The sequence below is a fragment of the Anguilla rostrata genome, chromosome 3 (assembly GCF_018555375.3).
Source record: "Anguilla rostrata isolate EN2019 chromosome 3, ASM1855537v3, whole genome shotgun sequence".
NCBI lineage: Eukaryota > Metazoa > Chordata > Actinopteri > Anguilliformes > Anguillidae > Anguilla > Anguilla rostrata.
In genome coordinates, this window is record NC_057935.1 from 23,025,336 (window position 1) to 23,052,890 (window position 27,555).

A 27,555-nucleotide genomic window follows, 5' to 3' on the forward strand; every position below is an offset into this window, starting at 1 on the left:
CCAGACACCACTAATCTTATTATAGGAGATCTGATTTGGGAACTGGAACACAAGTGTGCTACAAGCCTGACTACCCCATTTTGGCTATCAATGGAAAATGCATCTGATATTACCATTACCCTTATTCAGTGTTAAACCTACATTGACACAGGAAATGTATATAGCACTCCACATAACATGATACAACAATGTATTTGCACATAAATGCACCACACCTAAAAATGACTGCTTCACTGTAACCAGTATCAGTTCAAATGTAAATGAACTGGCAGTACCTTTCAACGTGGAGTGTAATGTCCACGTATTAATGATTTGACTCAAGAGGCTTTCAGTACAGTTGCGAGATAAAGTTTGTGAACCGTTTGGAATTACCTGGATTTCGGAATTAATTGCTCATTAAATGTTGTCTGATCTTCATTTAAGTCACAATATTAGACAAACATTCTGCTTATACTAATAACACAATCAATTGCACTTTTTTCATGTCTTTATTTAACACATTGTCTATACATTGACAGTTCAGGCTGGAAAAAAGTAAGTTGACACTTGTATCTAGTAACTGGTAGGACCTCTTTAGCAGCAATAGATTCCAACAGTTTCCTGTAGCTACTGATCAGACTTTCAGAGGTTGGGGGGAATTTCTCCTTACAAAACTGCTTCAGTTCATTGACATTTCTTGCATGAACAGCCACAACATGTCAACTGGGTCAAGACTCTGACTTGGCCATTCCAAAGCATGAATTTTATTCTGTTTAAACCATTTTATCGTTGATTTTGGGTCATTATCTCTTGGCGTCACCAAACTTTGATTAAGCTTCAGGTGACAGACGGCTACCCTGACATTCTCATTAAAAATTTCTTGATACAATTTTGAATTCCTTGTTCCCTCAGTGATCACAAGCTATTCATGTCATGAAGCAACAAAACAGCCCCAAACCAGGATGCTTCCTCCACCATGCTTCACAGCTGGAATTAGGTTTTGGTGTTGGTGAACACTGCCTTTTCCCTCCAAACATAGCATTGTGCATTTCTACAAAAAAGTTCAACTTTTGCCTCAGCCATTCATAGAACATTGTCCCAGAAACATTGTGAAACATCCAGGTGTTTTTTTGCAAACTTGAAACGTGCAGCAATGTTTTTTTTTTGGAGAGGTTTCCTTTGTGGTGTCTTCCTATGAATACCAGTCTTGTTTAGTGTTTTTCATAAGTGGATACATGAGCAGAGACTTTATCAAGTTCAAGAGATTTCTACAGGTCCTTTGCTGTTATCCTAAGGTTCTTTTCAGCATTGCACTCTCTGCTTTTGCCGTGATCTTTGCAGGATGCCCACTACTAGGGAGAGCAGCAACCAGAACTGGGTCAAATATGTATTTGTTTTGGATTCAAATACTTTTCTGTGCTCTGTTGATCTTGCCTGGTGTAATTGAGCCTGCCAATATGACCAGAAGGTGGGGTTTGCACTTTTTGGCAGTATTTCATTGGTTCCAATACAATAGACAAGATCAGTAAAGCATAGAAAAGTATTTGAATACGTATTTGACCGAGGTCTGGCAGCAACAGTACAGTATTTCCTCCATTTGTAGGCAACGTGTCTTATTGTGGATCGATAAACACCCAGGCCTTTAGAAATACTTTTGTAGATGTTCCAGCTTTATGCATCTCTGTAGTTTTTTTCTTAGGTCCCCTGAAAATTGTTTTGATCAGGGTACGGTTGTCATGACCAGATGTATCTTGAGAAGGGCAGACTCGGTCAGTAACCAAACTTCATGTGCCTTTTTTTTTTTTTATAGGGCAGGGCACCTCCAACCCAAATCTCCAGTTCTCATCTCATTGATTGGAACACCTGACTCCAATTAGCTTTTGCAGAAGTCATTAGCCTAGAGGTTCACACTTTTCCAGCCTAGAATGTGAATGTTTATTCATTCAGTATTGACAAGAAGTAAAATTTTTTGTATTTTATTAGTTTAAGCAGATTGTGTTTGTCTATTAATTGCGACTTTAAGATGAATATCCGACCAAATTTAATGAGAAATTAATGCAGAAATCCACATAATTCCAAAGGGTTCACAAATTTTTCTTGAAACTGTAACTTTACCCTGGAAAATACAAACCACAGGAGCTAATAAATGTAAACTGATAAGACAGAAGTTCATGTAATATTTACAAACTTGGGGGTTTCATTTGTTTAAAGAATGTACATGTAGCTTGAAGCAAACTACTTGATCCAAGTCTTGAGCTGAAAATATCCCCTCAGTTTTAAAAACCATATAAAATGACTCCAAATGACAACATTTATTGGACATGTTACTTTACAAAGTGAGTCTCCTTAAAGAACCATACAAAAAAAAACATCGATGATATGACAAATAAATGTCTTACGTACTCCTGGACATGGATACACTCTATATAAATGCCAAAATCACACTACCTTCCTTTATTACAGACACACAATAACTAATTATAGCTGACCATGGTTATTGTTATGTACTTAACATTATTTAAAAAAAAAAAAAAAAAAGATGATAATGATGAACAGCTATCCTTTCCCTCAGAAATTGCCAGAAAGTGTTTGGACTGAAAGCACTGCCTTCGCAGTCACAATGTCTCTGGCCATGGGAATCAGCTCATTAACAGTTGAAGAAAAAAAAAAAAAAACAGAATAATAAATTGAAATGCCAGTCAGTGCTACAAAAGCGAGCAATTAGCATGGCACTGAAGAGGGGGCAGTGCCAATGAGGGCAAGCCCCTCAGAGGGCACGGTGCCCTAGCTAATCGAGGGCACGGCTAGTCGCTCTTCTCCTCCGCCTGGTAATGCCGATACTCCGGCTTCAGTTCCCATGTGTTTTTGTGCGTGCCTTTTACATTGTAGATGCCGATGTCCCGCAGTATCTCCTTCAGGTACGTCTGCAGAAGGCGAAAGACAGAGTGAGAGAGATGGTAGAGAGGGGGGGTAAGAACAATATGAATTTGAGACTTTCATTCTTCACAGCATGCACAGCTATTTCCGGTGTAATGCGGATTAAGTATCCATAAGTAAATAATCCCTCAAAACATGAAAAGCATATACGAACATCGAACGGGTTGCTAAAATTCTGTGATTGCAATTGTGTTTGTAACAAGAACCAGCATAGACAGGGGTCCCCAGGATACTGTATACTTATGAAATGTATCTGATATTAAATGATGAGTATATTAAAATGTCCTTTAGTTTCACTCATGCAATTATAAAAGCATCCAAATGGCTATGTAGACCGATGCTTTTGACAGGATATCGGTTTTGTCATAACTGTAAGTGAATGCCTTCTACTCCATTACATTGGCCACAAGGCGTCTATTGTGGATGTTTTTACAACACAATTTCTGTCTTGTCAATATGCTCTGGCTTATTACAGTACATCAGGGCCACTCGGTAGATGCTTCTTATCCCGAGTGATTCACGAAGAGGCGAACATAATGTTACCATCAGGATGCAAAAGAGCAGTGGCATCGCAGAGAAGGTGCAGTTGGCATGTTCCAAGCCAGTAAACTTGCAAAGCAGCTAATCTACATTTTTCGACAAAAATAAAAAAAGAATATTTGGGGGCGGCTGGGTTGCTCATCCTGTTTAGGCACTTTTCCAAGCGCGTGGATTGGGCCCACGGTCTGATATTAAATCCTGGCTGAGCCGGTTTAAACCGGTCGCTGGCGAATAATAGCGCCCTGGGAGGGAGGGAGGGAATCGGTTGGCCCGAGATGACCGCAGCTCACTGCGCCCCAGCAGCCCCAGCTAATCAATCAGGCGCCCTGGCGGTCTGGTCGCCTCAAACCATACGTGTAGCGTCTTCCTCCGACTCACGTCTGCGCGAGCTCGCCTCGTGGACCGCGCCCGGGAAAACGAGCGTCACGGAGGAGAGCGCGCGCTCGTCCGCGCCCTCCTGGGCCGAGAGCGGCGGTTTTAGCGGCAGCGAATACGGTGAGAGCAGTGGTAACCAACCCAGCTCCAGGAGATCCGCCATCTTGTAGGTTTTCATTTCAACTCTAATCTGGCACACCTGATACGATTACTAATTAGCAGCTCAATGAGATCTCTAGCCGTTCAATGAGGCCTGCTTTGTTAGGGTTAGAGTGAAAACCCACAGGACGATAGAGCTCCAGGAACAGGGCTGACGACCACTGGGTTAGGGGAAGAACATTTTTTTTTTTTTTAAAGAAAATTTAAAGGGTTTGCTTGGTGCCTGGAGTGGGCTGTCCATGAGACGAGAAGTTGAATAGGTCCGGAAGACTCACCACCGGTTGCTTGGTAATGTCCACCAGGTCCTTGATGTTGTAATACTGGTGTTTCTCAAAGGCAGAGAAAAGCATGTCCAGGACCTGCTGTCTGTCAGCTCGCGCGCGCTTGCCTTCCTCCCTCCTCCTCTTCTCGTACTCCACCTGGACAAGGACACCACCCACGCACGCACAAACGCCCACACGCACCAGCACACACGTGCACACACACACAATGCATGCGCGCGCACGCACACACATATGCACGTGCACAGAGGGTGAGAAAAGGCACACGTGAAAAGGTTTCGAAACAAGACGCGAACGCAGAGGGGTTGAGAAAAATGTGCACGTGAAAAAGTGTGTGTATATAAGTACGGTACGCGCTCTTACGTTGTAGTGGTGATTGGACACGGGCCTGTAGTTGGTGGTGACCGCTTTATCCAGCTGCTGCGACAGGCGTACGGGTTTGGACGACTCCTCTATCTGCAGTCTGTAAACGGGAGAGCGGCGGCGCGAACGTTCAGCCGGCACAAATTTACCCAGGAAGAGTTTCAGCCAATCAGAGGCTAAACTCATCACGTGGCCCATCGGTTACGTAAATGGTAAATGGACTGCATTTATATAGCGCTTTTATCCAAAGCGCTTTACAATTGATGCCTCTCATTCGCCAGAGCAGTTAGGGGTTAGGTGTCTTGCTCAAGGACAGGGCGGGGTTTGAACCGGCAACCCTCCGACTGCCAGACAATCGGTCTTACCTCCTGAGCTATGTCGCCCCTGACGTGACACCGATTTGCTAAGGGAAACCGCTGCGTTGGAATGGAACGACACAATGGAATGGCAATCTGAATGGCTGCTGTGTGAGGAATCTGCCCATACTCACTTTTTTAATTTCATGTAGTTCTCGCTGACCGCGGGTCTGCATTCGGCCCTCTGCACCACCACTCCCTCCAGGGCTACTTTGTCTTCAAAACAAAGAGACAGGCAGTCATTTACTTGTTTTTTTTCCCCTACGGGTCTTCTTTACAGCCTCTAAAAACAACGGATATTCATCAGGACGGTCTTTCAAATGTATTTTATGTCACCCTCTGCAGACAGGCCTAGGGAGGCCTAGTAAGACGACTGTTCGACAAAAACGAACCATAAAACGCGCAGTCAAAATCAAGTCGCCTAGGCGAGCCTGGCGTGCGGCCAAATTCATCACTTCAGGGCGCAAGTCCACTCCTTACAGAAGAGCCTTCGTTTCTCCATTCACAGTGTTCAAGAGAGTCCGACACTCTGCCTCTGCAAACAAACTAGGCTGCTGAGCACTCGAAACGTCAAGAGCATTTAGCTCCAAAGCATCCTTCCATCCCGTGTGCATAACGGTTAGCGACTGTAGCGCAGCTTTTAGCCTTAATTTAGACCGTTCGTTCTGAGTGCGTTTTAACGCTGATAACTCGGTGAGCCGGGTCCCGCTAACGAACATTAATCACCGCGTGTGCTTAAAACGGACGCACTTCACATCAATTTATGTTATGGGAGCGGTAGCACTTGGCGTGAGAGTTCCATAAACACGCCCACGCGTGTGCGTTCGACACTGCCGTCATTACTTCAGCTTCGCTCGAGTGGCCATTTGCTTCACCGCTGCCCGGGAGCCTTCTCTGGCCGAGGTCGAGGCCTTTGAGCGCGGTTCTCGTTTCAGCTCCACGACGAACGGGGCTGGTCGTTCCTCTTAATTCCTCGGTTAAAATTAGATTCCGGAGTCGACGGCCACAAACTGCAGCACACCGTAGAGGCACGTGGCACGCTTCCCCTTCGGACATTAAAAAACAAGCTCTCAGCCTGGTGGAATTACGCAAGAGTTTGTTGGGAGGAAAGGGGCTCGTTGGCGGGGGTGGGAGAGGAGCGCTAGCTTGTTTTGGGCGATGGGAGTCGGAAGTTGACGGAAGGGAGAGAAGGCGGATTCAAGGGACCGGATAGCCGCCGCCCCCTCCTGTGATGCGCGAGCTCTGCCCTCGGTCTGCCCCAAGGCTACTCTATCTAGTAGATTAGCCTCCCTCCTACGCGCCCCGCGCAGCACAGACCCTCCGCCCACACCTTCAGCGCAGCACGCCCATCTCCTGGCTACTGACTCACACCGCCATCCGGACGGGCAGAGAGGCTATATCCGTCGGGCTGGAAGACACCTCGAACCCTTGCGCGATCTGCGCGGGTTTCTTCTCGCGCAGGTCCGTCCCGAGCCGCCAAACGAACCCGCACCCATAGACTGCCAAGTTTGCAAAAGGGTACGGGTGCAGAGATTATTTCCAGTACGTTAAAAAAAAAAAAAAAAAAAAAAATGAATACATTTCTAAACCTGCATCTGTATGCCTGTGAGGCTTTTCTGTAACACACCTGGGACACTGTGTATCAGTACAGAAAAAAATCATTGCAAGAAGTCAAGCAAAGCTACCATTTCACAGGTTATCATATACAACCTCCAACAAGTGTTCTTTTTTTCTTTCTCCACAGTATCTCTAAAAGCATAAAAAATGCACTGCAGAGTCCATCTTTCAATAACACAATTTTCACAGGCTTCCCTTCCTCTCCCCTCCCTTCATTTTAGGCAGATTGATGTGATTTTTCGGGCTGTGTTACATTCAGTATTTATGTAGGACGCTTTGTCCTTAACGTTCATTACAACGTATACAAAAGAGCAATGACAGGACACCTGTTGAATGCTTTTACCCAGAGCCAACCAACTGTTGTGTCAAGCACATTTGCCAGTAAATTTCATCTCTAGGCAAAATCTACATGGATGGGCTATCTATGCCAAATTACTATAATGCGCAAAGTCGCTCATCCATTAAAAAATAATTTCTGTTGAGGACGATCTTTACATTTATTTGTATTTTATGTCAATATCAAAGCAAAACATAAGTGTTAACTTGAACGCTGTTTACAGGGAAATAATCATTCATGGTAAACGTAGCTAGCGAAGATCATAAAACATTATTACAGTATTTAAATATTTTTGTTTTTTTCCACCCGTTTGGAATGGCCATTTGTGTAGGCTACATCCGCACTCCTGCTGCGATCCCCACTGTCAGTGCACAGCAGAGTGTAGACCGGCATTCTGCAAAGCCAGCTTCTTTTCACACTACAGCCCACAAGGGAAACTATTTAGCAAGCAGACCACAGGGCCTAATCAACCAGCTAGGGTCACCGGAGGGCGATGAGGCAACTGCCATTCGGGGTTTGTGGTGAATATCCTTCACCACACGTCAAAACTGTAATGGCCAGGCAGAAAAAAAGTAATTAAATTAAATTAAATTAAATTAAAAATTTAATTAAAATTTAATTTTAAAAAAACAACAAATCAAGATTTATTTTTCTTAAAAACAGATTGTTGAGTTCAATCGCAAAAACTCACCAAACTGAATCTGAAGAAGAGCTTTCTTTACTTTTAAGACAAAAAACAAATGTTGACAGAATGCAGCCCGGTATCTATTCTTCCATATATTTGCCTATTTGTCCTGCTCTTCAATACACCACTCTTTATTTTGCTTTCCTGTTGCCGTGTATTTGTGTGCCTTCAAACTCTAGCCGTGTAACATTGGCAGATTGTGAAGCTGATTTGTGTTTGAGGGTCGTATATTTCAAGTATGCTCCTCGTCATCTGAAGTGCTGTAAAACAGGCAGAAGTGCAATTCATTGGTTTTTTTGCAGTTTAACTACTAATAACGGTAAAAAAAAATTTTTTTTAAACTGGCAGCAATGTTGTCAGTGAAAAACCATTTAATGTGCTATGAAATACTTTTCACTGTTTTTAAAATTATTTAAGATCTTTTTTTTTTAATATACTTTTACATAATTTTAACGCTATGCATTTTCACGCTATGCATTGCATATGCATAGAACCAACCTTGATTCGAAGAAACTCTCGATCTTGGTGCTTCTTGACCTTGGTGCAGCCTTCGATACTGTCGGCCACAAGATCCTTTTAAATAGACTCAATATGTGGGTTGGCCGCTCTGGCAGTTTTAAATTGGTTCAGATCCTACCTTTCTAACCGCAATTAATTTGTCTGTCTGGGGTAACATTCATCAATAAAGTTGCCTTTACTTGTGACATGCCTCAAGGTTCAATATTAGGCCCCATCCTTTTTCGCCGGTACATGCTCCCACTCGGGACCATCAATCACAAGCATGGCATCAGCTTCCATTTCTATGCTGATGATATCCAACTATATATCTCAGCCATGCCCGATGATCTCTGCTCCATTGAGAGCTATATCACAGACATTAATATATTACATTACAGGCATTTAGCGGACGCTCTCATTCATATTTATCTATACTTATCTATATTTGCATAGCATTTACATTGCATCCATTTATACAGCTGGATATATACTGAGGTAATGCTGGTTAAGTACCTTGCTCCTACCTGGTAATTGCACCCGTGACCTTTAGGTTACAAGACTAACTCCTTTACCCATTACACTACACTGCTGCCCAGTGGTTGGATGGCAAATATTTCAGTTAAACAAGGAAAAAACTGAAATATTGCTATTTGGAACTAAGGCACACTGAGAGAAAATGATGACAATTTATGCCACCATCACAGAACATCAAAACTCCGGCTAAAAACCTGGGTATTATCTTCAACAGCGATCTGAGCTTTCAGCCGCATACCTGGAACGTGACCAAAAGTGCCTCTTACCACTTGAGAAACACTGCTAATGTGAGACCCGTTCTCACACAAGGTGACGCAGAGAAACGAATGTACGCTTTTATTACGAGCAGGTTTGACTACTGTAACACACTACACTCTGGGCTTCCTACAAAGACATTAGGCCAGTTACAAAGCATTCAGAATGCTGCTGGAGTCTGAGCTAAAACCAGGAAGAGAACACACATTACTCCTGTGTTAAAGTCCTTACACTGGTAACCTGTTCATTTTAGAACTGATTTTAAGATTCCTTTATTAGTTTTTCAATCTGTCCATGGACTTGTGCCTGAACATATTGCTAACGTGCTTCCTAAATATGTTCCTAGCAGAGCCCTCAGATTCTCAGACTCCCTTTTTAATATTTCCTAAATCCAGGACTAAAGCTTAAGGTGAAGGTGCTTTCAGCTCGTATGGCTTCTGGAATAGTCTCCCACCCACACGAAGGGCAGCTGAAACAGTAGAGATTTATAAACGTCAACCAAAGACCCACATTTTTAGCCTCATTTTGACCTAGGAACATTCATTCTATATTAATATTTAATTTCTCTATTTATTTACCTGCCGTCTCTGCCATTTTGATCACATTTTTATGGATGTTTCCTATAAAAAGCACATTTCATTCAGTAGTACAAAATGGGTTACGCAAATAAAGATTAATTGATTGATTGATATGAAAAGCCGTCGTATAGGAAGCAATTGAACACACGTGACTAATCAGAAACACCTGCGTCCCAAACATTATGGTGCCCTGAAATGGGGTTCAATGTTTATAAAGTGCTGTAATTTCTACATGTTGAAACCCAAGTGTATAAATATAGCCTTAGATAAAAGATGAGAATGTGCACCTTAACCACATGCAAATTGTTTGATTACAAATCTAAACTGGAGTGCAGAGCCAAATAAAGAAAAAATGTATTTATCCCAAACATTATGGAGCTTTATTTTAATTATATCCCTAACAAAATTCTGCTTATATATCCTTTCCCCTCTTATAGAACGCCAATTACGCAGTACCCTCAAGCATAAATACCCATCTTTATCTTCACAGATAAAAGTATTTAGTTCCACACCAGCTGCTCTTAACTAGGGCACCATTTCCTCTGAATGATAGTCGGTTAATTAAGTAGACACATCATTTCCCTGGCTGTACCCGAACAGGAAAGGTCCTGATAACTGAAACATTTCCAGCCCAGCCGGCGTTGCTTCTGCGGGGTCTTAATTGCCCGGATCATTCAGCAGATATATCCCGCAGTGAATAAAACATCAGGAAAAGCAGAGACGGGGGCCCCTGCTGCTCTAAATATAACGCCAGCCCTTTGCCCAAACGCGTCAGCGCGCTGGACACGGGAAAAACACAGAGTATTGTATGTGTGCGTCACATTTTCTTTTTTTTCCCCCTCCTAATTAGTATAGTAGGTCTGCACCCCGCAATCTCCCAATACCCCCTCCTCACCACCCCCCCATATCCCCCATGGTGGCTCGCGTGACTCTCAGGTCCAGTATCCTTTTCATCATGAGAGAGAGAAGGAAAGAGAGAGAGCAGGAGAGAGAGACAGAGAGCAGGAAAGACAGCGAGAGAGAGCAGGAGAGAGAGAGAGAGCAGGAAAGACAGAGAGCGAGAGAGAGCAGGAAAGAGAAAGAGCGAGAGAGAGAGAGAGCTAGCGAAAGAGGCGCTAATTGCTCCCATGCATCAGTACAGGCAGCGGCGGCTGTGGCGGCAGTGAGCGGGCAGAGTGGTAATTAAATCCCACCTTCAGAACGGAGGCTGAGCGAGCTGGCTCCGCCCCCTTCAGCAGAGCTCCACTCCACACACTCTCTCTCTCTCTCTCTCCCCTTCTCTCTCTCTTTCTCTCTCTCTCTCCCTCTCTCACTCTCCTCCTGCCCACGCCTCTCTCTCTCTCTCTCTCTCCACACACAAAGCAGGGAGCAGCGGGAGGCCCGGGGCACAGTGGCGGAGACGGCGGGCATGGAATGGAACCTCAGAAGGATGGACAGCGAGCTGAGGGAGATCAACCCGGACCTGCTGCAGCCCAGCAAGAGCTTCAAGAAGCCGTCGGCGGCCACCGTCACGCTTAACGTGGGGGGCTACCTGTACGCCGCCCAGCGGCAGACGCTGGCCCGCCACCCGGGCTCCCTCCTGGAGGAGGTGGTCGGCGGCAAGCGGGCGGTCCAGCACGTGGACGGCGCGGGCAACGCCTTCCTGGACCGCGACGGGCCCGTCTTCCGCCACGTGCTCAACTTCCTGCGCCTGGGCGAGCTGGTGCTCCCCGACGACTTCAGGGAGGCGGAGCTGCTGCGGCGCGAGGCCGAGTTCTACCGGCTGGGCGACCTGGCGCGCGCCGTGGAGGAGTGGGAGCAGCGGCGGGCCGCCCGCCTGGAGCCGGCGCTCCTGGAGCTGACCGACCACTCGGAGCGCTCGCAGGGCTTCCGCATCTACTGCAGCGACGCCGGCTTCATCGACAGGGTCAAGGGCCGCCTGGTGCAGGTCTCCAAGAGCCGCATGGACGGCTTCCCCGAGGAGTTCGAGGTCTCGTCCAACGCCGTCCAGTTCCGCCACTTCATCAAGTCGGAGATGGGCGCGCGCCTGGTGCTGAAGGAGGACAACACCTTCGTGTGCACGCTGGACTGCCTCAAGCTGGAGACCGTCATGATGGCCCTCCGCGCCGGCTACCGCCTGGTCACCAGCCTGGACAGCTGCCGCGGCTCGGTCCTGCACAGCGAAGCCCTGCACTTTGTCAAGTGACCCCCTCCCCCCCCCCCCTTCAAGCGAACGCCCTTCCTTCGCCCGATGCTCCCCCGTCAGGACGGCTCCTCGGAGACTCGGGGTGCGCCTTTCCGCTCGATTCCGCCGCGTTTCCTTCTTTTACCCGAAAGCTGGCTCCGCTGGTTTAAAAGGCAGGTATATGTGTATCGGCAGTGTGCGCGTCTCGCCTGTGTTTAGATTCGGTGTTCCTTTACTTTCGGTCAGGTCCTCTGATTCTTTCCGCAAGGGGAGATGTGCCACAGGTTGACGAGCATTTCTCACATTTTTCACACACTGAATTTACAATACTGTGCTGCTGTCCATATTTATCCAATGATTCCCAGGAGAGACGTACAGTTACAATACGGAAAATCTGATGTGCCCGTTCATAGTGAGACCAACATAAGCAGCACTCAACTAGACATACCTGATGTAAACGGTACTTCTGCAGTTAAAGGGATTTACCAAGTGAAGGTTTTATGAAATGCATGTATAAATGTGATAATTATTGCATTTGAAGCTATTTTGCTATTTGTGTGTGTAAAGTGCCCCTCAATGTGTGTTATGGACTTGTGGCTTTTACAAAAAATAAAATGTGATTGATACAGGTAGATGCTGTAGTCTTTGCTTCAATCTGATACGGAGTCTGTAGGAGAGTGTCGCAAAACCTGGTTGCTTTGCATTTCAGCCAATTGGAGCGAAGCCTGGGTGCTATTTTAACGGTGACAAACGCACGTCAACTTTAAAAACAGCGTCGCCGCGCATTTAAGAGACTTCTGTGAGCTTCGACAGAGCCGACGGTTACAAATGCTGCACCACACTTTGTCTCCTACCCCTCCTCCTCCTAACGATTTTTGTTTATTCAGGGACTAAATAAAGCGTGTCTGACAAGGTTTATGGTGTCTGGAAAATTCATTTTTAGAAAAGGGAGCACTTCTGTGTTTACGTAGCCAGCTTCCTGCTGCCAATTCATATCTGGGATGTCATTTTCTAATCCAGGCATTATACGTTCGCTAATCTGTGGCTGGTGCGTGTCGACTGAGGAGACCCATCTCATTCGAGTGGCATCGTGGCAGTTTTATGTAGACAGCATTTACTGATCAGATAGTAGCCTACGTTTTCCTTCAATAATACTACGGCTATGTAGGCTACTTCAGTGTGAAAAATGTGTGCCGCACGGAGGGACGGAATAGCATTAATTTTAACACCAGAGTCTCCCCACAGAGGGAAAAAAAAAGCTCATTGTTTCCTGCAGCGTTCTTGGCATCTTCTAGAATTCCTCCTCCCATTTCAAACTAGGACATGGCAACACAGATGTTCTCGTACGCTTACTGCTATTCAATAAAAACAGCATTCGCTGCTGCTTGCAAGCGCACCACAGATAAATAGTCTGAATGTACTCAAACAGATTCTTCTAGCAAGTTTTCAAGGGGGGGGATAATATTTCCCTTTCATATCAGGGATGTGATTTTCTTCCCGATTAACTAGGAACAACAGAATTGATGGAAATATGAATTTCAGACCCCAAAAATTTCACCCAGTTGGAATGGGACTTGGGTACAGCATAAGCGCAAACTTCAAGAGCTCCAAGTCTCTAACAACCCATGGTATGGCAGGTTCAGCAATACAATTATTGGGGAATAATCACAATGATCTTCTAAGAAAGTCAAGATCTCACTCATATAATCACATCAAGTTTAACCAACAGAAAATAAAGTGAGTGCTGAGAGGATTACATTTGTAAGACCTCTAAACTGCACATTACAATAGCAAACCTAAAAAAGTGTGTGTGTGTGTGTGTGTACGTATATTACACAACATGTTATTCAGTGCACACCAGCCGCGGTCTTATTTTCACATTTTAGGCAGATGCTCGTACCCTGGGTGAGTTATGCAACTTGCATTGTTTTTACATACAATCCATTTATACTACTGGAAATATTCTGGTTAAATACAAGGGCACAACTAGCAGCATCCTACCTGAGAACGGAACCTGTAACCTAGGCACTGCACGCTGGTTATATTTATAATTTAATATATTAGTCTATCATATTTGTGCATATGAAATTCTTATTCATCCCTAGAACACACAGAAACCTTCACCAGAAACAGGAACATCTCATTCTGGGTAGATAAATACATACCACGATGTACTACCCCCTATTGTGCCCATTATAAAACACCTTTTCAAAAACCTCCCACGGTTGGTGATTCTTCTGGTAGTGGGTCATTGCATTATTTATTTTTTTATTCTTTCTAACTGTTGCTTTCACAAAGCGATCCAAGGCCTTCGCTTGACCGTGGACGTGTCGAGCAAAGCACGAAGCGAGCTTGCCGCCGTCTTTCCGATGCGCTCGACGTCGTCCATCGCCACGGCTCACTCGACCATTGTACTGAGAAGTGAACCGATGTCGAAAGGGCCACGTCGCAGTGCCCCCATTTGGACACTCGCGATTTTGCCCCGACGATGTAAGAGACGTAAGATAAACGACGCTCTTCTCACGCGGCGGCAGGCAGCCGACCGGGGTTTGCGCGGGGAAACGCGACGCGATAACGGTAGGTAACATCAAAGCGGGACAGCGCTTTCAAACTGTACCCCGGAGGGGCGGGGAGGCGAACGCCCCTCCCTGGTTTCCCAGTCCTTCGCGGCTGGGTTCTGCTCGTACGCACGGCCCGGTCGCTAAAGCGCGAGCCTCGACCAGCGCTATCGATGAAAATCCCTGAAGGATTTAACGGAAGAAAGGTCGTCTCAAGCCCGCCGCCCGTCCGAACGCGGATAATGAACCGCCGCACGCGCGCCGACGCCCGCGTGGGAGGGGGCCGCACGCCCGCGCGCGAGAGGCCATCAGCCTCAATTAAAACCCATAATCCAGTGGGCTCCCTGACGAAGGCGAAGCGCATCGAGCTCTGTATGATTACTTCACTGGAGCGCACGGCACAGAATGAAGGCATTTTATTAAGTGTGATCTATAGGAGAGTGCCTCGCTTTTTCTTTCAATTTTTCAATTTATCATCACTCCAATACCAAAGAGCGCCATGTATCGTCATTATCTATTGATCTTTACAGCCCACTCAGGTGGGGCCTCTTTCTATGCTTGTCTTTGTTTTCTCATTCAATCATCTGCAACCTCACCGGCTAAACGAATCTGGGGGCTGGCTGACTGGAGGCCTCCGCAGGCGCAGCCGTTCGGCAGCGCCGAGTTCAAACCTCCGTGTCCCGCAGACAGGGCCCATTCATTTTTAATGAGAGACTGAGGAGTTTATTAGGCCTGGGCGCCGGTTGGTGGAGGTCCAACCGACAGACGGCGGGAAGCCGGGCCCTCGCAGGGGGTGGTGTGGTGGGGGGTGGAGTGGGGTGGGGAAGGCAGGCGGGCTCTCGTTTCAAACGGGCGAAAAGGAGGTCCCCCCCACGCGTCTCTGCGCAAATCGACCCCTTCCTTTCTCGCTTGTGCGTCTGACCCGCGGGGGGGGGGGGGGGGTCGGCTGCAGACTCGTTTATGAATTTACGGCGGCGTTCCGCAGCCTGCGGCCCACAGCATGCATAATGTAGAGAAAATCACTTTGGTAGCAAAATGCATAAACACAACTCCGCACCACTACAATGAACCATACAACACGGTCTTGAAAATATTATAAAATAGCCACGCTAAGGCATATCTATGCTACACTGGTCATCTCAGGCTTTATGCAAATTCATGCAACCTTTAACGGTATTTGTTATTCTAAAATGTGTTCCGGATGATTCTGGGCGTGGCACTCTTTTCTGAGGTTGAGAGGGGTGGGTGTGGTTACAGAACAGCGCAGTGGTTGTCGCTTGCTTGCTAGCTAGCTAGCCGCTGTAGTGGCTCAGATACAGCAAAGCAAGAAAACAAGCCAACAGGGCTCGTTAAAGAACTAGAGCTAACCTTGGATTTGGTGGCGTCAGCTAAAGTTCGCCAAGGAAATTTACTAGTAGTTTCTAATGAATTCACATGTCTGTGACTCGGTCAGGAACTTGGGGCAGGCGGTCAGCCAGTTCAGGCGGGAGAGGGACAAAAAAGATGTGGAGAGAAATCCCGCCAAAAAAAACAAACAAATAAATAAATAATTTAGCTTAATAATGAATTATAATTTTACAAATCAGCCGCCTCTCACTCAAAATAAAGTTCCAATAGGACGCAATCAGTATCCCAGTCAGGGAGGAGACAAACTGATTTGGGAGGCATCCTCTGTCTTCCACGCTGTAGGCTATGCTTGGCCATCGTGGTGATGGCGGAACGTGGCAACAGCCAGACATCCACATCTGTGCAAACTACATTAAAAACAGGTGAATACAATACTGTTAAATAAATGAGAAGTCAGACATTGGGCAGTGCTTCTCCAGCAGCCGGGATACTTTTCCAAATACACAAAAAAGTAGAATGATAATCGCGAAAACCGGGAATACATTAGACCAAGATCTCCAGATGCAATCAGTCAGATTAATTCCAATATATTTTGATCAATCTCGATCAAGCTAAAAACTTACGTCTAGACTCTCACAACAATATCTGTAAAGCCATTTTTAAATTGACTAATGGAAAGCTATTATATTCTTTCTGAGGCTGTCAACATAGCTTGGACTGTTGTTACCGTCTCCATGTCATGAGCTGCCAGCGGAATCACGATGGAGTCGATATCAGTAAAAGCCTTTGAGGTTGATTAATGGAGAGATGAGTCACACTTCATTGATCCCACACATGGAAATGTAATATTCAAACTTGATCTCGTGACATTGTCCTCCCACATTGCCGATAAAAAGATTATTTCTGTCCTTCAGTCATAAACCTCAAAAGCAGCACTACATCAAAAACTGAGCGTGCAGTACACAGAAATATCCAGATATAATTGGTCCGATGAATTGACAATATAAAACTTTCAATATGGTTCGATCAGTATTCATCAAACTAAAGACTTGACAACCAGATTGTCTCCCCTTGTTTTCTTGCATGGTACCTCAGTCCTCCACCAGCTAGAGGCCCCGATAGCCACTTTGTCAAGCCCCATCTCAAACATTTATCCCATTTACACCACCCCAATCATCTAAGTGGATAAAGTAATTGACACTAATTAAGCACAGACAACGATTGACAGCGATGTCTACAAGAGACACTCACTTGTTAAATTCAATTTGATTCCTTACTACCATGAACATTCTGCAGCATTTTTTTTTTGTCTGTTGTACAGGCAGAGGCATGTTCGTTTTTGTTAGAAGTAGTGGAAAATGCCCACATTAAAAACGAGAGCAGTTATATAACATTTAACTTGCACAAAAAGGTTAAATCATTTTTTTTTTTTAATTGTAAGTGACATAGTAGTGCTGTATTGCTGTCCAAATAATGTATAATTTCCCAGCTCGGACTGACAGTTTTTGTCAAAACCCGGAATCGAGTGTAGTGGGAGGTTGACACATTGAACATGCACATTTGCTTGGAATCAAAAATCCTAACAGCCTTAAGAAACTTGTGAGTTGGTTGACAGAAACAGGGTTGATCAGGGTTGTAATGTATTGAGAGTTTCTCGCAGCGTGTTCTTGACGTATAGGTGGTTTATTGTCTGTGCTGTGCGTCAGCTGAGCAAATGCACAGTATTTATTTGTAAGCTCTTCAATTTTATTATAGGTTTCCTGGATTCCAATGTCACTACTTGCATACCACAGGATCATGTCCATGAGACTCTTCCCATTTTCCCACAATTAACAAGAGCTGGGTTTCCAAACCCTTATGCCTCAAAAATGCCTGGAGGTTGGGTGTTTGGTGCGATATCCATCTCCATTTCCACAAATCTGGGATAAAAAAGGATGCGTTTTAAATGGTACGCTATAGCAGAATACCAACTGCCAACATGGTTCAGAGGGGGAATTTCATTGACAGAGAAAAACCTTACCCGGTAATCAAGCTCCCAGTCTGCTCCATGTAACACATCTTCCGGCTTGGACAATGTTTAAAAACTTGTGTGGCCACAAGTTAGTCAATTTTAGGGAATCAATTAGTTGACCAAACAGTCTCGCTGAGTAGGCGTTAAAAGTTGAATGCACTGAATTTAGCAACAAGCTTTTAAGGATGTCTTTATATGCTTTTAACATGTAAGCTGCATTGTCAGACGCAAATGCAGTCAAAATCAGTTACAATCCAATAAGCTTTTCTTGATGCCATCTGCAGCTGAGGAGTAATTCACAGCAGTTAGGCACACCGTTTCAGCAAGGAGGGCTTTCAGTTCGGTTGTGAGGGATTTCCCTTGAAGAACAAACAAAATATGCAAAAAATTAATTAATTAATTAATTGTCCTTGCCATCTGCTGATTTGTTGGTGACCACAGACATGCTGTCAGGTATTTCAATCAGTTCTAGAGTTTTTCTTTTATGCAAAGTAGCGGTCTGCTGCACATACCTCTGTCGAAGCTGTTGAGCTGGCAGAACCCCCTTCCCCCCATTAATTACATGCTTGTGTAAAAATGTATGCAAATTTCACATTGTCCACTTTTTCCAGTGGAATACTTGTACTTCAGAACGCAACTGTTATTCTCGAAATGACATAACAATGCCACTCATGGCTGTCCTTTCCTCCGCTGATGGAAGACTTCACCTCGGGGTTGATCTCACTGTTGATGTTTCTCTGCTTTTTCAAATGCCGGTCTATTGTTAGCATCTAGGGATTTACAGATAAAGGGCAAAATAAATTCAATCCGTCGGCATGCAGTGTACCACTCGTTTGCTCAAAGACATGCTTTTCTTATCATCTGAACATCCATGTTTCCTTTCCTTCTTTCTCACGTTTCCAATATAGCTTGGACTGCCATGACACTCCACCCCTTGCAACAGCCCCCTCCACGTTCCAAGCACACTAACCTGGGGAGTGGCACAGTGGACAAGTGGCCTTCAAAGCACAAGGTTGGTTCAAATCCCAAAGCTGCAATCTCTAACACATGAACAGTCAGCTAACATGAAGTTATGAGTGCAATCAGGATGATTTCTTATGATCCCACACATGGAAATTCAGTTGTCACACCAACTACAATCCCATGGCAAAGTTGTCAGAAAAAAGCTGTTGAAAGGTCATGTCTTAACACAAAATTAACCATAATTTACCAACTGCCTACCAAATCCTCACAAAAACCTTTCTGTATTTGTTTGTCTGTCGGTCATAATGTGTTCTCTGTCTTCTTTTTGTGAGCTTGAAACCCTATAATTTCTGCTTGCAACTATATTTACTACTGGTCTGACAAGTGCTGTACAAGTGACAGTTTAACTACAATTTTTTTTTTTTGTATTCCAATTCTTATTAATATTATCATTATCATTATTATTAACACCACTTCTAGCAGAAGCATCCAGCTTTCCCAGGAGGTAATTTATCTGTGCCATTCCAATCAGGCTAGGCAGAGTTCCAGCTGTCAGGCAGGAGGGGGGGTGACTGATGCCCACCCCAACCCCCAAACCCCCCACACCAAATTACAGAACCTGAGCTGCTTTCCGCCACACACACCCGCCTCCCTGCAGACGCGCGCGGCGACAGCTGGTGCCCCTTCCTTTCGCCACCTGAGCTCACTTTCACAGGCAGACCAGGAGGACTTGACCGGTGAACACGACACCGTGTCCCCCCAGCAGCGGAAACTCGACGCGCAGAACAAAAGACCGAGGGCTCGGTTTGCCAAAACATTCAGCGTGTGCAAAACCTTGTAGCGCAAGCAAAACTAATAAAACAACCAATGATTGGTGCGAAACGAGTACCGTGGCCAATCACTGGCTATTGGTTTTACGTGTGCTGAAAAGGTTCTGTGCATGCTAAAGGTCTTAAGTAAATCGGGCTGTGGGTATCAATGACTGTAAGGTTCAGACGCGTAAGGTTTGAGGGGGCTGTTTGGCCTTCTAACTAACTCTAAGCACACAAGGCAGAGCTGTTCAATTCCAGATTCTGGGGAGCCAGTCTTTCTACAGACCCTTTGCCAGCACTTTCACTTGCATGTAAACCGCTTCACAGCGTATACGCCAAGTACTTTCCACATACTATTTATAAACCAACGTGTGAAGAATGTTAAATTTATATGTGCGTAAACAAGGTTGGTGTCAGCAGAAAACACGCAGCTATTGCTTATTAGTCAGTTCCAAGTGGAAGGTATGCCAAACACCGTGCAGGGGCAGACACGGTCACAGCCTCTGAATATTCTGGGGAATTTTCTCTCAGCGATCAAAAGCCCAGCGGTAAGTGTATAATGGGCCACATTTGGCCCCGGATGAATAGCCTAGCTGCATGGCGCGAGCGGGATTTTCGGTGAGCTTAGTTTGTACGGCGCTTGCCACTGCGCTGTCACTGTCACGCTGGAGAAGGTCAAGCGTATTAAATAAATGAGCCCGTGACTCAGACGGAGAAAACACGGCACATCTCAATTTGCTATCATTAGCGGAGGACTGCGCCAGATCCGTAAGCGGCCTTTTGTTCTCTATTTTTTCCGCGCGTAATTATACCGCCGTGTCAAAAAATGAAACTCAATTAAATGACGGTGATTTGAAGAGGGGGGGGGGGGCGGGCCCGAAAGGCAGCAGCAATCAGACTCTGGATGCGAAGGCAGACTGCGGGGGATACGCTAACGCTTTTTTTTTTTTCTTCCAAGGAGCATACTCGCTCCCAAGTTGCGAGATTTCAAAACGCACTAATACATCCCAATTAGTAGCTGTGCTCCTCAAGTATTTCCCCAATTGCACACCTCAATTTTGCAGGAAGAAAAAGTTCCTAAATTTGGAGCATTTTTGAGCCCCGTGGGTGGGGTGGTGGGGTGGGGGGTCAGGTCCGGACCCGAGCGCTCGGGCGGGGGAGGGGAAAGAAACTCACCTGGAACTCCGCCGTCAGATTTCTCTTCTGACTGGCCTACAGGGGGAGAACGCGCCACGGTCATTCACATATGACAACAGGGACTCCTTCAGCCAGGCGTTAGCGAGGGTTGCGCTGCACACGCGCGCACACGCAAACACAAACACGCACGCGTGTGCGCGAGCAAACAAAGCACGGCGCCACACAAGCAAGAACACTCCAAAACCCCCCCCCCCCCCCCCCTCGTCTGCCCAAACACGGCCGCTGTTACCCATTCCAGCCATTTCACACAAGCCCACGACGAGAGGGTATGACTTCGAAAGTAATTAAACACCCAACCTTCTGTTTTAACGCTGCAAAGTGTTCTTCACTGAAGTAGAAATATGTTTTATGTTCGGTGATGAATTTTAGCTGTAGAGCACCTTTCCTAAAAGGGAACACGGAGCTCAAACTGCTCCACGGTGGAATGGATACATTAAACGATACATTAAGTAAAGGTGAGGCAATTTCATAAAAAGCCATGGCAGTGGTGGCACTTGTACCGCAGAGTTTCGGTTAACCCACGGTTCCTTTAGCTACGGTTACCACCTGAATACAATTCCAGGTAAAAAATGGCTGACTATTCAATCGAGGAAACAAAGAACACAGGTTGAGCAGTTAAAACAGAGCGTGGGAAGTCATGCATTTGCACGGGTCAAACGCCGTTAAGTTCACTTGCCACTCGCACAGAATTTAGCCCCGTTAGAGGAGATCACCAAAGCACGTCACAGCGAGGCGATGTCGCGAAGAGCGGCAGGCGGAGCCAGAGAAAGAATCACAGTCAGAGGCCTACGGAGCTCCCTAGTTAGCGTGACGCGGACTCGACCGAAAGCTCGGCTCCCAGCGAGAGCAGCGACCTGCTCCGCAGCCTCCCGCTTCGGTCTCGGGCAACACCGGCGTAACCAGGGAGCTCCGTGCGCAAGTCTGCGGCGGTAAGCGAAGGTATCGAAAGCGGCTTCCGGAAGCTTCCGGGCTTTGCGGCGGGGAAAGACACTCCCGCGAAACCCGCGTGGCACGCGCATCGTCGGAAACTAAAGAGGAGAGTGAGTCGACTCGTCTGCTGCGCGTTCAAAATGGCGGCAGCACCGCTGAGCGATCCAGCGCAAGCAACTCTAATGGCGACGGCCTACGGACCAGAACCAAAGTGAGCATCGACTGCCAATCAAACGTCCTCCTTTGGGCAAAGCTGTGTGTATAATAATATAAAAGCTGCAGCCTTGACAATTTACCTGCCAGGAACTGTAAGCAAAGCCAATGTACATCCTGAAAGAAATGTTAGCTTGCCCACTTACGGTATGAGAGGTCAAAGGTGGATCCGCTTAAAGGCTGAAAAATGAGTTGCACTGGGCATACTCGGATATCTTCATACATCTCGGACGAGCCACACCATTGCCTGCTATCGGTCGCTCGACGAGGGGTACAGATCGAAGAATCCGCACAGCGAGGTCCCTGCACAATCGGCCTCTGTTACCACCTCAGAAACGATCTGAGCGGAAGCCCTCGGCCTTTATAGAATTTTCACTAAACCCTGAGATTGACTCACTTTACAAAATGGCCCAAAGTTAGTCTAACCTGCACACGCTGAAGGAAGCTTCTAGAAATGTTAAAAGCGCAGTAAATCAATGCGATAGATTTTCATTTTTATTTCAAGCGCTGCAGAGTAGTGGGCCAAGAAGCTGGAATGCAACATGAAGGCTGGAGGTACTGCACAAAATCTTGAATGGGAATCTTGAATGGGAAAAAATCTTCTGTGCGATCGTACTTGGAATACTCCAGCTACATCGGCCAATGCTTAAACCACAAAGTTTAGACATGGGTGGCTCTAGATTTGCCCGACAGCTGAATGCATAAATAGATGTACTGAATAAAAACTTGACCATGTAATGATACATCTCACGAAACACCTATCGCACCACAGTATGGAGAATATACGCAAGATCAGGCTAATGACTGTAACTATGTGCAGCGACAATAACTGTATCCAGCCTCTCCACTCCATTGCAGCTAGTGACTGTAAATACCATATGTGCATTCAGACCAAAATAAACTCACATTATCTTAGCATTTAAAAGCAGAAAGTTGCCAGGGAAAGCGGCGATCAACGCGTTGGATAGTTTGAACAGCCCCCCTGTCACCTGATTGGAGTTCCAGCGTGGAACGAAGAGAGCCCAGGCGAGCGATTACTGCAGCAGCAAAATTACAGCACGGGTTCGAGCCTCGGATGAGAGAGCCATCCCGCCAGGCCACACTTACCTCCGAGCAGCTTCCGCAAGTCAAAAAGTTCAGTTAAGACGAGAAGACAGTATCAAACCCCACATTCAAAAAGGACGGTGACGGACAGTTTTGGCCTTTATTTTCATCTGCACAGTCTCTGTTCTTTAGGGCTGTTGACGCTGAATCTCTGACTGGGTGTTTGCATTTGTGTTCATCTTATTATGGTTTCCGATTCCATCGACGAGGAATCAAATCTGAATGTACCAGTGTGCATGACTGGGAATGGGGAGCTGACACGCTACAGTTACACCTGACCCTGTAATGATTCTGAAGATTTTGTCAGGTCTATAGGGGAACTGAGGCACTCTGGCTGAGTTCTGTTCCTTTGACAGCTGTAGAGGGGAGACCTGAAAGAAAATGGGGTCAAACAGCTCGGCGGTCCTCCCCAGAACGTGCCGTTTAAAACACACACCGGGGGACTGAAGTTACAAGCTGGGAACCACGTCGCTCCTGAAATAAGTAAGGCAGAAAAACCTTTCGTTTTGCGGTTGCGGTCAAAAAGAACGTCTGCCGCACAAAGCATTCGCCCGCACTGCCGAGGCAAACGCGCTTCCTGCGTCCTGCACCGCGAAGGTTCGGCGTATCTGGGCACGTCTGCCCAAGTGTTCTCGTTGCGAGCCGCACCAACTGAAAACTGCCTCAGACCTAAGCAGGCTTGTAAAAAAAAAAAAAAACTAAAGCCCCTATTCGCTGCCAGAACTGCAGAAAAACCGGTTGCTTAGCAACTATTTAATCAATACCTGTCATTTGTGAAAGCTTGGCAGAAAGCTCGTAATCCAGAAGATTTGAAAAAAGTAAAAAAAAAAAAAAGTGAAAGCAACAATTGGCATTCCACACGTGTTCCAGCGGAAATCAAGTCATTGCCGGGAATAATAGGCTCCGCTGTTCTGTTATGTCCCCATATACGTCTCTAGAGATTGCATTCCAGTTGCTGTGATGAATACTCCAATCAGCACATTGCGAAAATGTGGACGTATTTGCAGATCTCAGTTCCTTTACTGAACAGCACTGTGTCTGCATTTTGCGCCGTTTTAAAAATGTACTACAGAATGAAATTAAAAGACATAAAAAAAACCATAAATTAAACCATAAAGGCAAACATCACACCTTTCAGGGTTTCATCGTCCATTCTGGGGACAATTAGAGCCTGAGGACCCTATTTCATTCAATTAGGCTTCTCCTGAACATCGTCAATAGCCAGTATAGTCCTGGAGTGCTGTGGTGTCATTTCTAATTTATTTCAATAGTCTATCTGCCACAAAAGCCAATGATCACTGAGTTCCGGAGCCAAGTGCAACGCGCACCATCAGTCTAACTGTCAAGTCCATTTTCGCATTGTTGGCATCATAGAGTTCCTTTTAGGAATATTTTCTCTGACTTCACAAGGACAGTGGTGTGTGTGTGACCATTTTCCAGGATGTTTCCGGATTTTCAAGGACTGTTTTAGTCCTGGTATCAGTACAACACAACCGAAGTGTTGGGTTCATTCTGACATGACCAGTGCCTTATGGCACAGGTCAACTGTTACGGTCATTCTGGGATTATTAGTATCAGATTTGAGCAACCCAACGTTTACGTCCATTCTGGGATTATAGTGTCAGTACTGAGCAGCCCATCGGTTATGTCCATTCTGGGATTAGTGTCAGTACTGCAGAACACAACAGTTACATCCATTCTGAGATTATTTGTGTCAGCACTGAGCAGCCCAACGGTTATTTCCATTCTGGGATTATTAGTGTCAGTACCGCAGAACCAAACGGTTTTGTCCATTCTGGGATTATAGAACCACTACTGCAGAGCCCAACAGTTGGGCCTGCTCTGACACCATCGGCGGCGGTCGAACCTGGGCTCTCACCTGAGGAGGACTCTGTGAACACGGCCAGGGTCTGGCCCCCCACGGTCTGCATGGTGAACGGATGCTCCCGGGGGGCGCGCACGGTCGTCGGCTTCTCCCCGATGGTGTCGATGGTGGTCAGATCCTCGTTCAGCGTGAAGGACACCTGCGCAGGGGAACACAGAGGGAAGACACCTTCAGCCACCACCGCACGCAGACCTGATCAATTTCTGAGGGAGAACACCAGCGCATGCCAGACGTACATCTTCCGTACTACCAAACGACTACAGATTGTGGAATGGGACAATCTTGACTCATCCTAAAATAGGTCTAAACTGCAAAACGTAAAAAGCCTGCCACAAACACAGTCGACTTGTCCTCAATTAAGACGCAGTGGTACACAAAGCACTGAAACTCACTCCACACTTCATTATCAGCCAAAACTGGGGTCTTACCTCTGCTTTTCCTTGATTCCTTTGATAAAACAAAGAAACAGATAGAGATCAATGACCTTGTTAAAAAATACATGCATTGTGACAATTTCTTTTCAGCTACATTCTAGCAAACCAAAAAGTACATATTTGTAATAAATATTTATAACTTTAGTTTATTTGTATGCTAACAATAGTGAAAATATGTATGATACATGTGGTGTTGCATACAGCATACACCATTACCATGTAAACAGATTAACAAATGTTCAGCGAACCAAAAGAAAATAAACATCTAGCGAGTTAATATACCTTAATAACTTTGAAAAAAATATTTAAAAAATTTTAAAAAACATGCAAATGCAAAGTTTGTACTCACTTTCCGATTCTGAGCTTTCCGACTTCACCTCTTCCCGTTGCTTTGTTCCATTGCTGTGACAGATACTTAGGGACCTATGAATTAGATATAATATCAATGAAGTGCAGCAGTTAACTAGCTAGCTAACTAAACTACAGTATGTTGGATTGCCATAACTTCAGTTTATATACGCAACGAACAAAGAACGCATCTACGATTTGAAAACAGATCCCAGGTATAAAACGTTGCAGAGCTGTTAACATTCCATAAACTTAGACCAGAGTGGCATAATGTACTGGGATGTCAGTCACCAGGTAGCTACCTATCTATCAAACAAAACTTTCTGGAAACGTGACCCAACTTATACGTTAACTAGTTATAGGTAATATATTGATAGGTTCAATCTGACCTGTCTGTAGCTAGTCGGCTAGGTAAGACAAATGAAGTGCACACCTAGGGTCAATGGCAGTGTGCTTAGCTGGAGTCTAAACCTGGGTTTAAACCTCTAGACCACAGAACTGCATTCAAACTGGAACAGTTATCCAAGCCTATGGAATAAGGATATGCAGTTCGACTTTAATTCAAGTTCTGTGGTCTAGGGGGTTTAAACCCCAGCTAGCTAATAGGGCTAAGCACACTAATGCCTAGCTTCTTAGCAAGCTAAGTTGCAACCATGTTTTTCAAATATGCGAAGTATATTAACCAACTGCTTACTCATAGCGCTCTCAAAGGGCTAATCAATCAGGTATTGATGCAAATAGCTAATTACATAAACTTTTCTAGCTACTAGTTTTAACGGCTAATAGCTCCAGTTATCCCAGTTCGACATGACATGTGATGCACGGGCCGCAAAAGGGATACTTAGCAACAAGTTATAATGAGTTAAATAAAACAGTGTTTGTCCTAAACGCGACGAAATTGCTTCGTTGGTTATCTTGCCAAGTTAATGACAGATAGTTAGAACATGATAAGTAAAGCCAGTTGGGCTAGAAAACTAGCTTGCTAGCTAACGATAGCTAGTTAATGAGAGAACAATCATAGCTAACGTTAGCTACATGTGAAAGAAAGCTAAAACACTCACCTTAACAAGCCAGACACCAGTATTCTGCTTAGCCCCAGTTAAGTCGACTTCTCCTTTTTCAGACATGCCTAATTTTTTGCTTATTATTATAATTGTTCAAAAGGATTTATAATTAGCGTACCAAACCGCCTGTGTTTTGTATATGCCCACACGAAGTGCCGGTTTGTAAACTCATACGGTGGCTCTGAAGATTCAAAAAGTACGACAACAAAAATAGGGGAACCGTACTAATCGCTGTTCCGCCGATGCTTGTCTCTTGGCTGACACTTCGTGGATAGACGCAGCTTTACAATTTTTATTATTATTTTACAGCAGTAGCCAAGATCAATTAAAAAATTCTAAATGACAAATATCCCTCAAAGGAATTTTTAAGACAAAGGTTTATGGTAGAATATAATGACTGTCCATTGTGTGGTAGCAATATTAAACAACAGATCACATAATTTCCCCATGTAGCCTACTGTATCTAATTAACACGTTATTGGAATCCTTGCCCCTTTGGCTGGCAGGAAACAACACTGTTATTTCGCTCACACATAGGGCTATACAATTTGGAGTATCTTGAATTGTATCTGAAAACTCCAATGCATATGTCTTAGTCAGTAATATACTTATTTTAGCCAAAAGATTTCATACATACGTGTAGCATTCTTAAGACTGCACTGTTAATATTTCTGTTCAAAAAATAACCCATCCATATTTTTTAAAAAATCTTTAAGACTAACTAAAAGAGAGAAAACTGTTAAGTTGCTGTTAAGTTGGCTTTATAAAATTTAACCCAATTGAATCTCTGTCATGACCCCAGACTGATGTAGGCTATATGTGTGCATACCTATATGTATTTATTTCTTTTTTCTCTTTTTTGTTGTTTTAATTTACCACTGTTCCGGTAGTTTATTTTATATTCATTTTTTTAAATTACTGTACCCTTTGATATTGTCATTGATCCAGTAATGTTGTATGCAATTTTTTTGCCTATTCATGTCAATGCCGTTTTTGTATTTAATGCAATCTTTACAACAACAAGACCAGGT

General features: G+C 45.1%; 2 protein-coding genes across 3 annotated transcripts; one reads left to right on the forward strand and one right to left on the reverse strand.

Annotated features, from left to right (window-relative positions):
- Positions 1-2,276: 2,276 nt before the first annotated feature.
- Positions 2,277-26,720, reverse strand: LOC135250503 (general transcription factor IIF subunit 2). 2 transcript variants are annotated; one of them, XM_064326834.1, is made up of 9 exons: positions 26,522-26,720; positions 25,462-25,535; positions 25,107-25,125; positions 24,673-24,817; positions 20,526-20,561; positions 5,125-5,206; positions 4,635-4,734; positions 4,266-4,409; positions 2,277-2,903 (listed from the first exon to the last, which is right to left on the reverse strand). In XM_064326834.1, exons 1-9 carry the CDS (start codon positions 26,585-26,587, stop codon positions 2,784-2,786), a joined length of 786 nt encoding a protein of 261 aa, XP_064182904.1. In that variant the 5' UTR covers positions 26,588-26,720; the 3' UTR covers positions 2,277-2,783. The 2 variants fall into 2 exon arrangements, with proteins under 2 accessions (XP_064182904.1, XP_064182905.1); XM_064326835.1 differs by lacking the exon at positions 20,526-20,561 and having other exon boundaries at positions 26,522-26,717.
- LOC135250504 (BTB/POZ domain-containing protein KCTD4-like) lies at positions 10,473-12,574 on the forward strand. The gene has a single exon (XM_064326836.1). It carries the CDS (start codon positions 10,903-10,905, stop codon positions 11,677-11,679), a length of 777 nt encoding a protein of 258 aa, XP_064182906.1. The 5' UTR covers positions 10,473-10,902; the 3' UTR covers positions 11,680-12,574.
- Positions 26,721-27,555: the final 835 nt, after the last annotated feature.

Excerpts from the sequence above, each read along its gene's own strand:
- LOC135250504 (XM_064326836.1), top strand. The coding sequence starts at position 10,903 with ATGGAATGGAACCTCAGAAGGATGGACAGCGAGCTGAGGGAGATCAAC.
- LOC135250503 (XM_064326834.1), bottom strand. The coding sequence starts at position 26,587 with ATGTCTGAAAAAGGAGAAGTCGACTTAACTGGGGCTAAGCAGAATACT. Across the intron at positions 25,536-26,521 it reads CTGGTGTCTGGCTTGTTAAG|GTCCCTAAGTATCTGTCACA; the intron begins GTGAGTGTTTTA and ends TCTAATTCATAG. Across the intron at positions 2,904-4,265 it reads ACATTACCAAGCAACCGGTG|ACGTACCTGAAGGAGATACT; the intron begins GTGAGTCTTCCG and ends CGCCTTCTGCAG.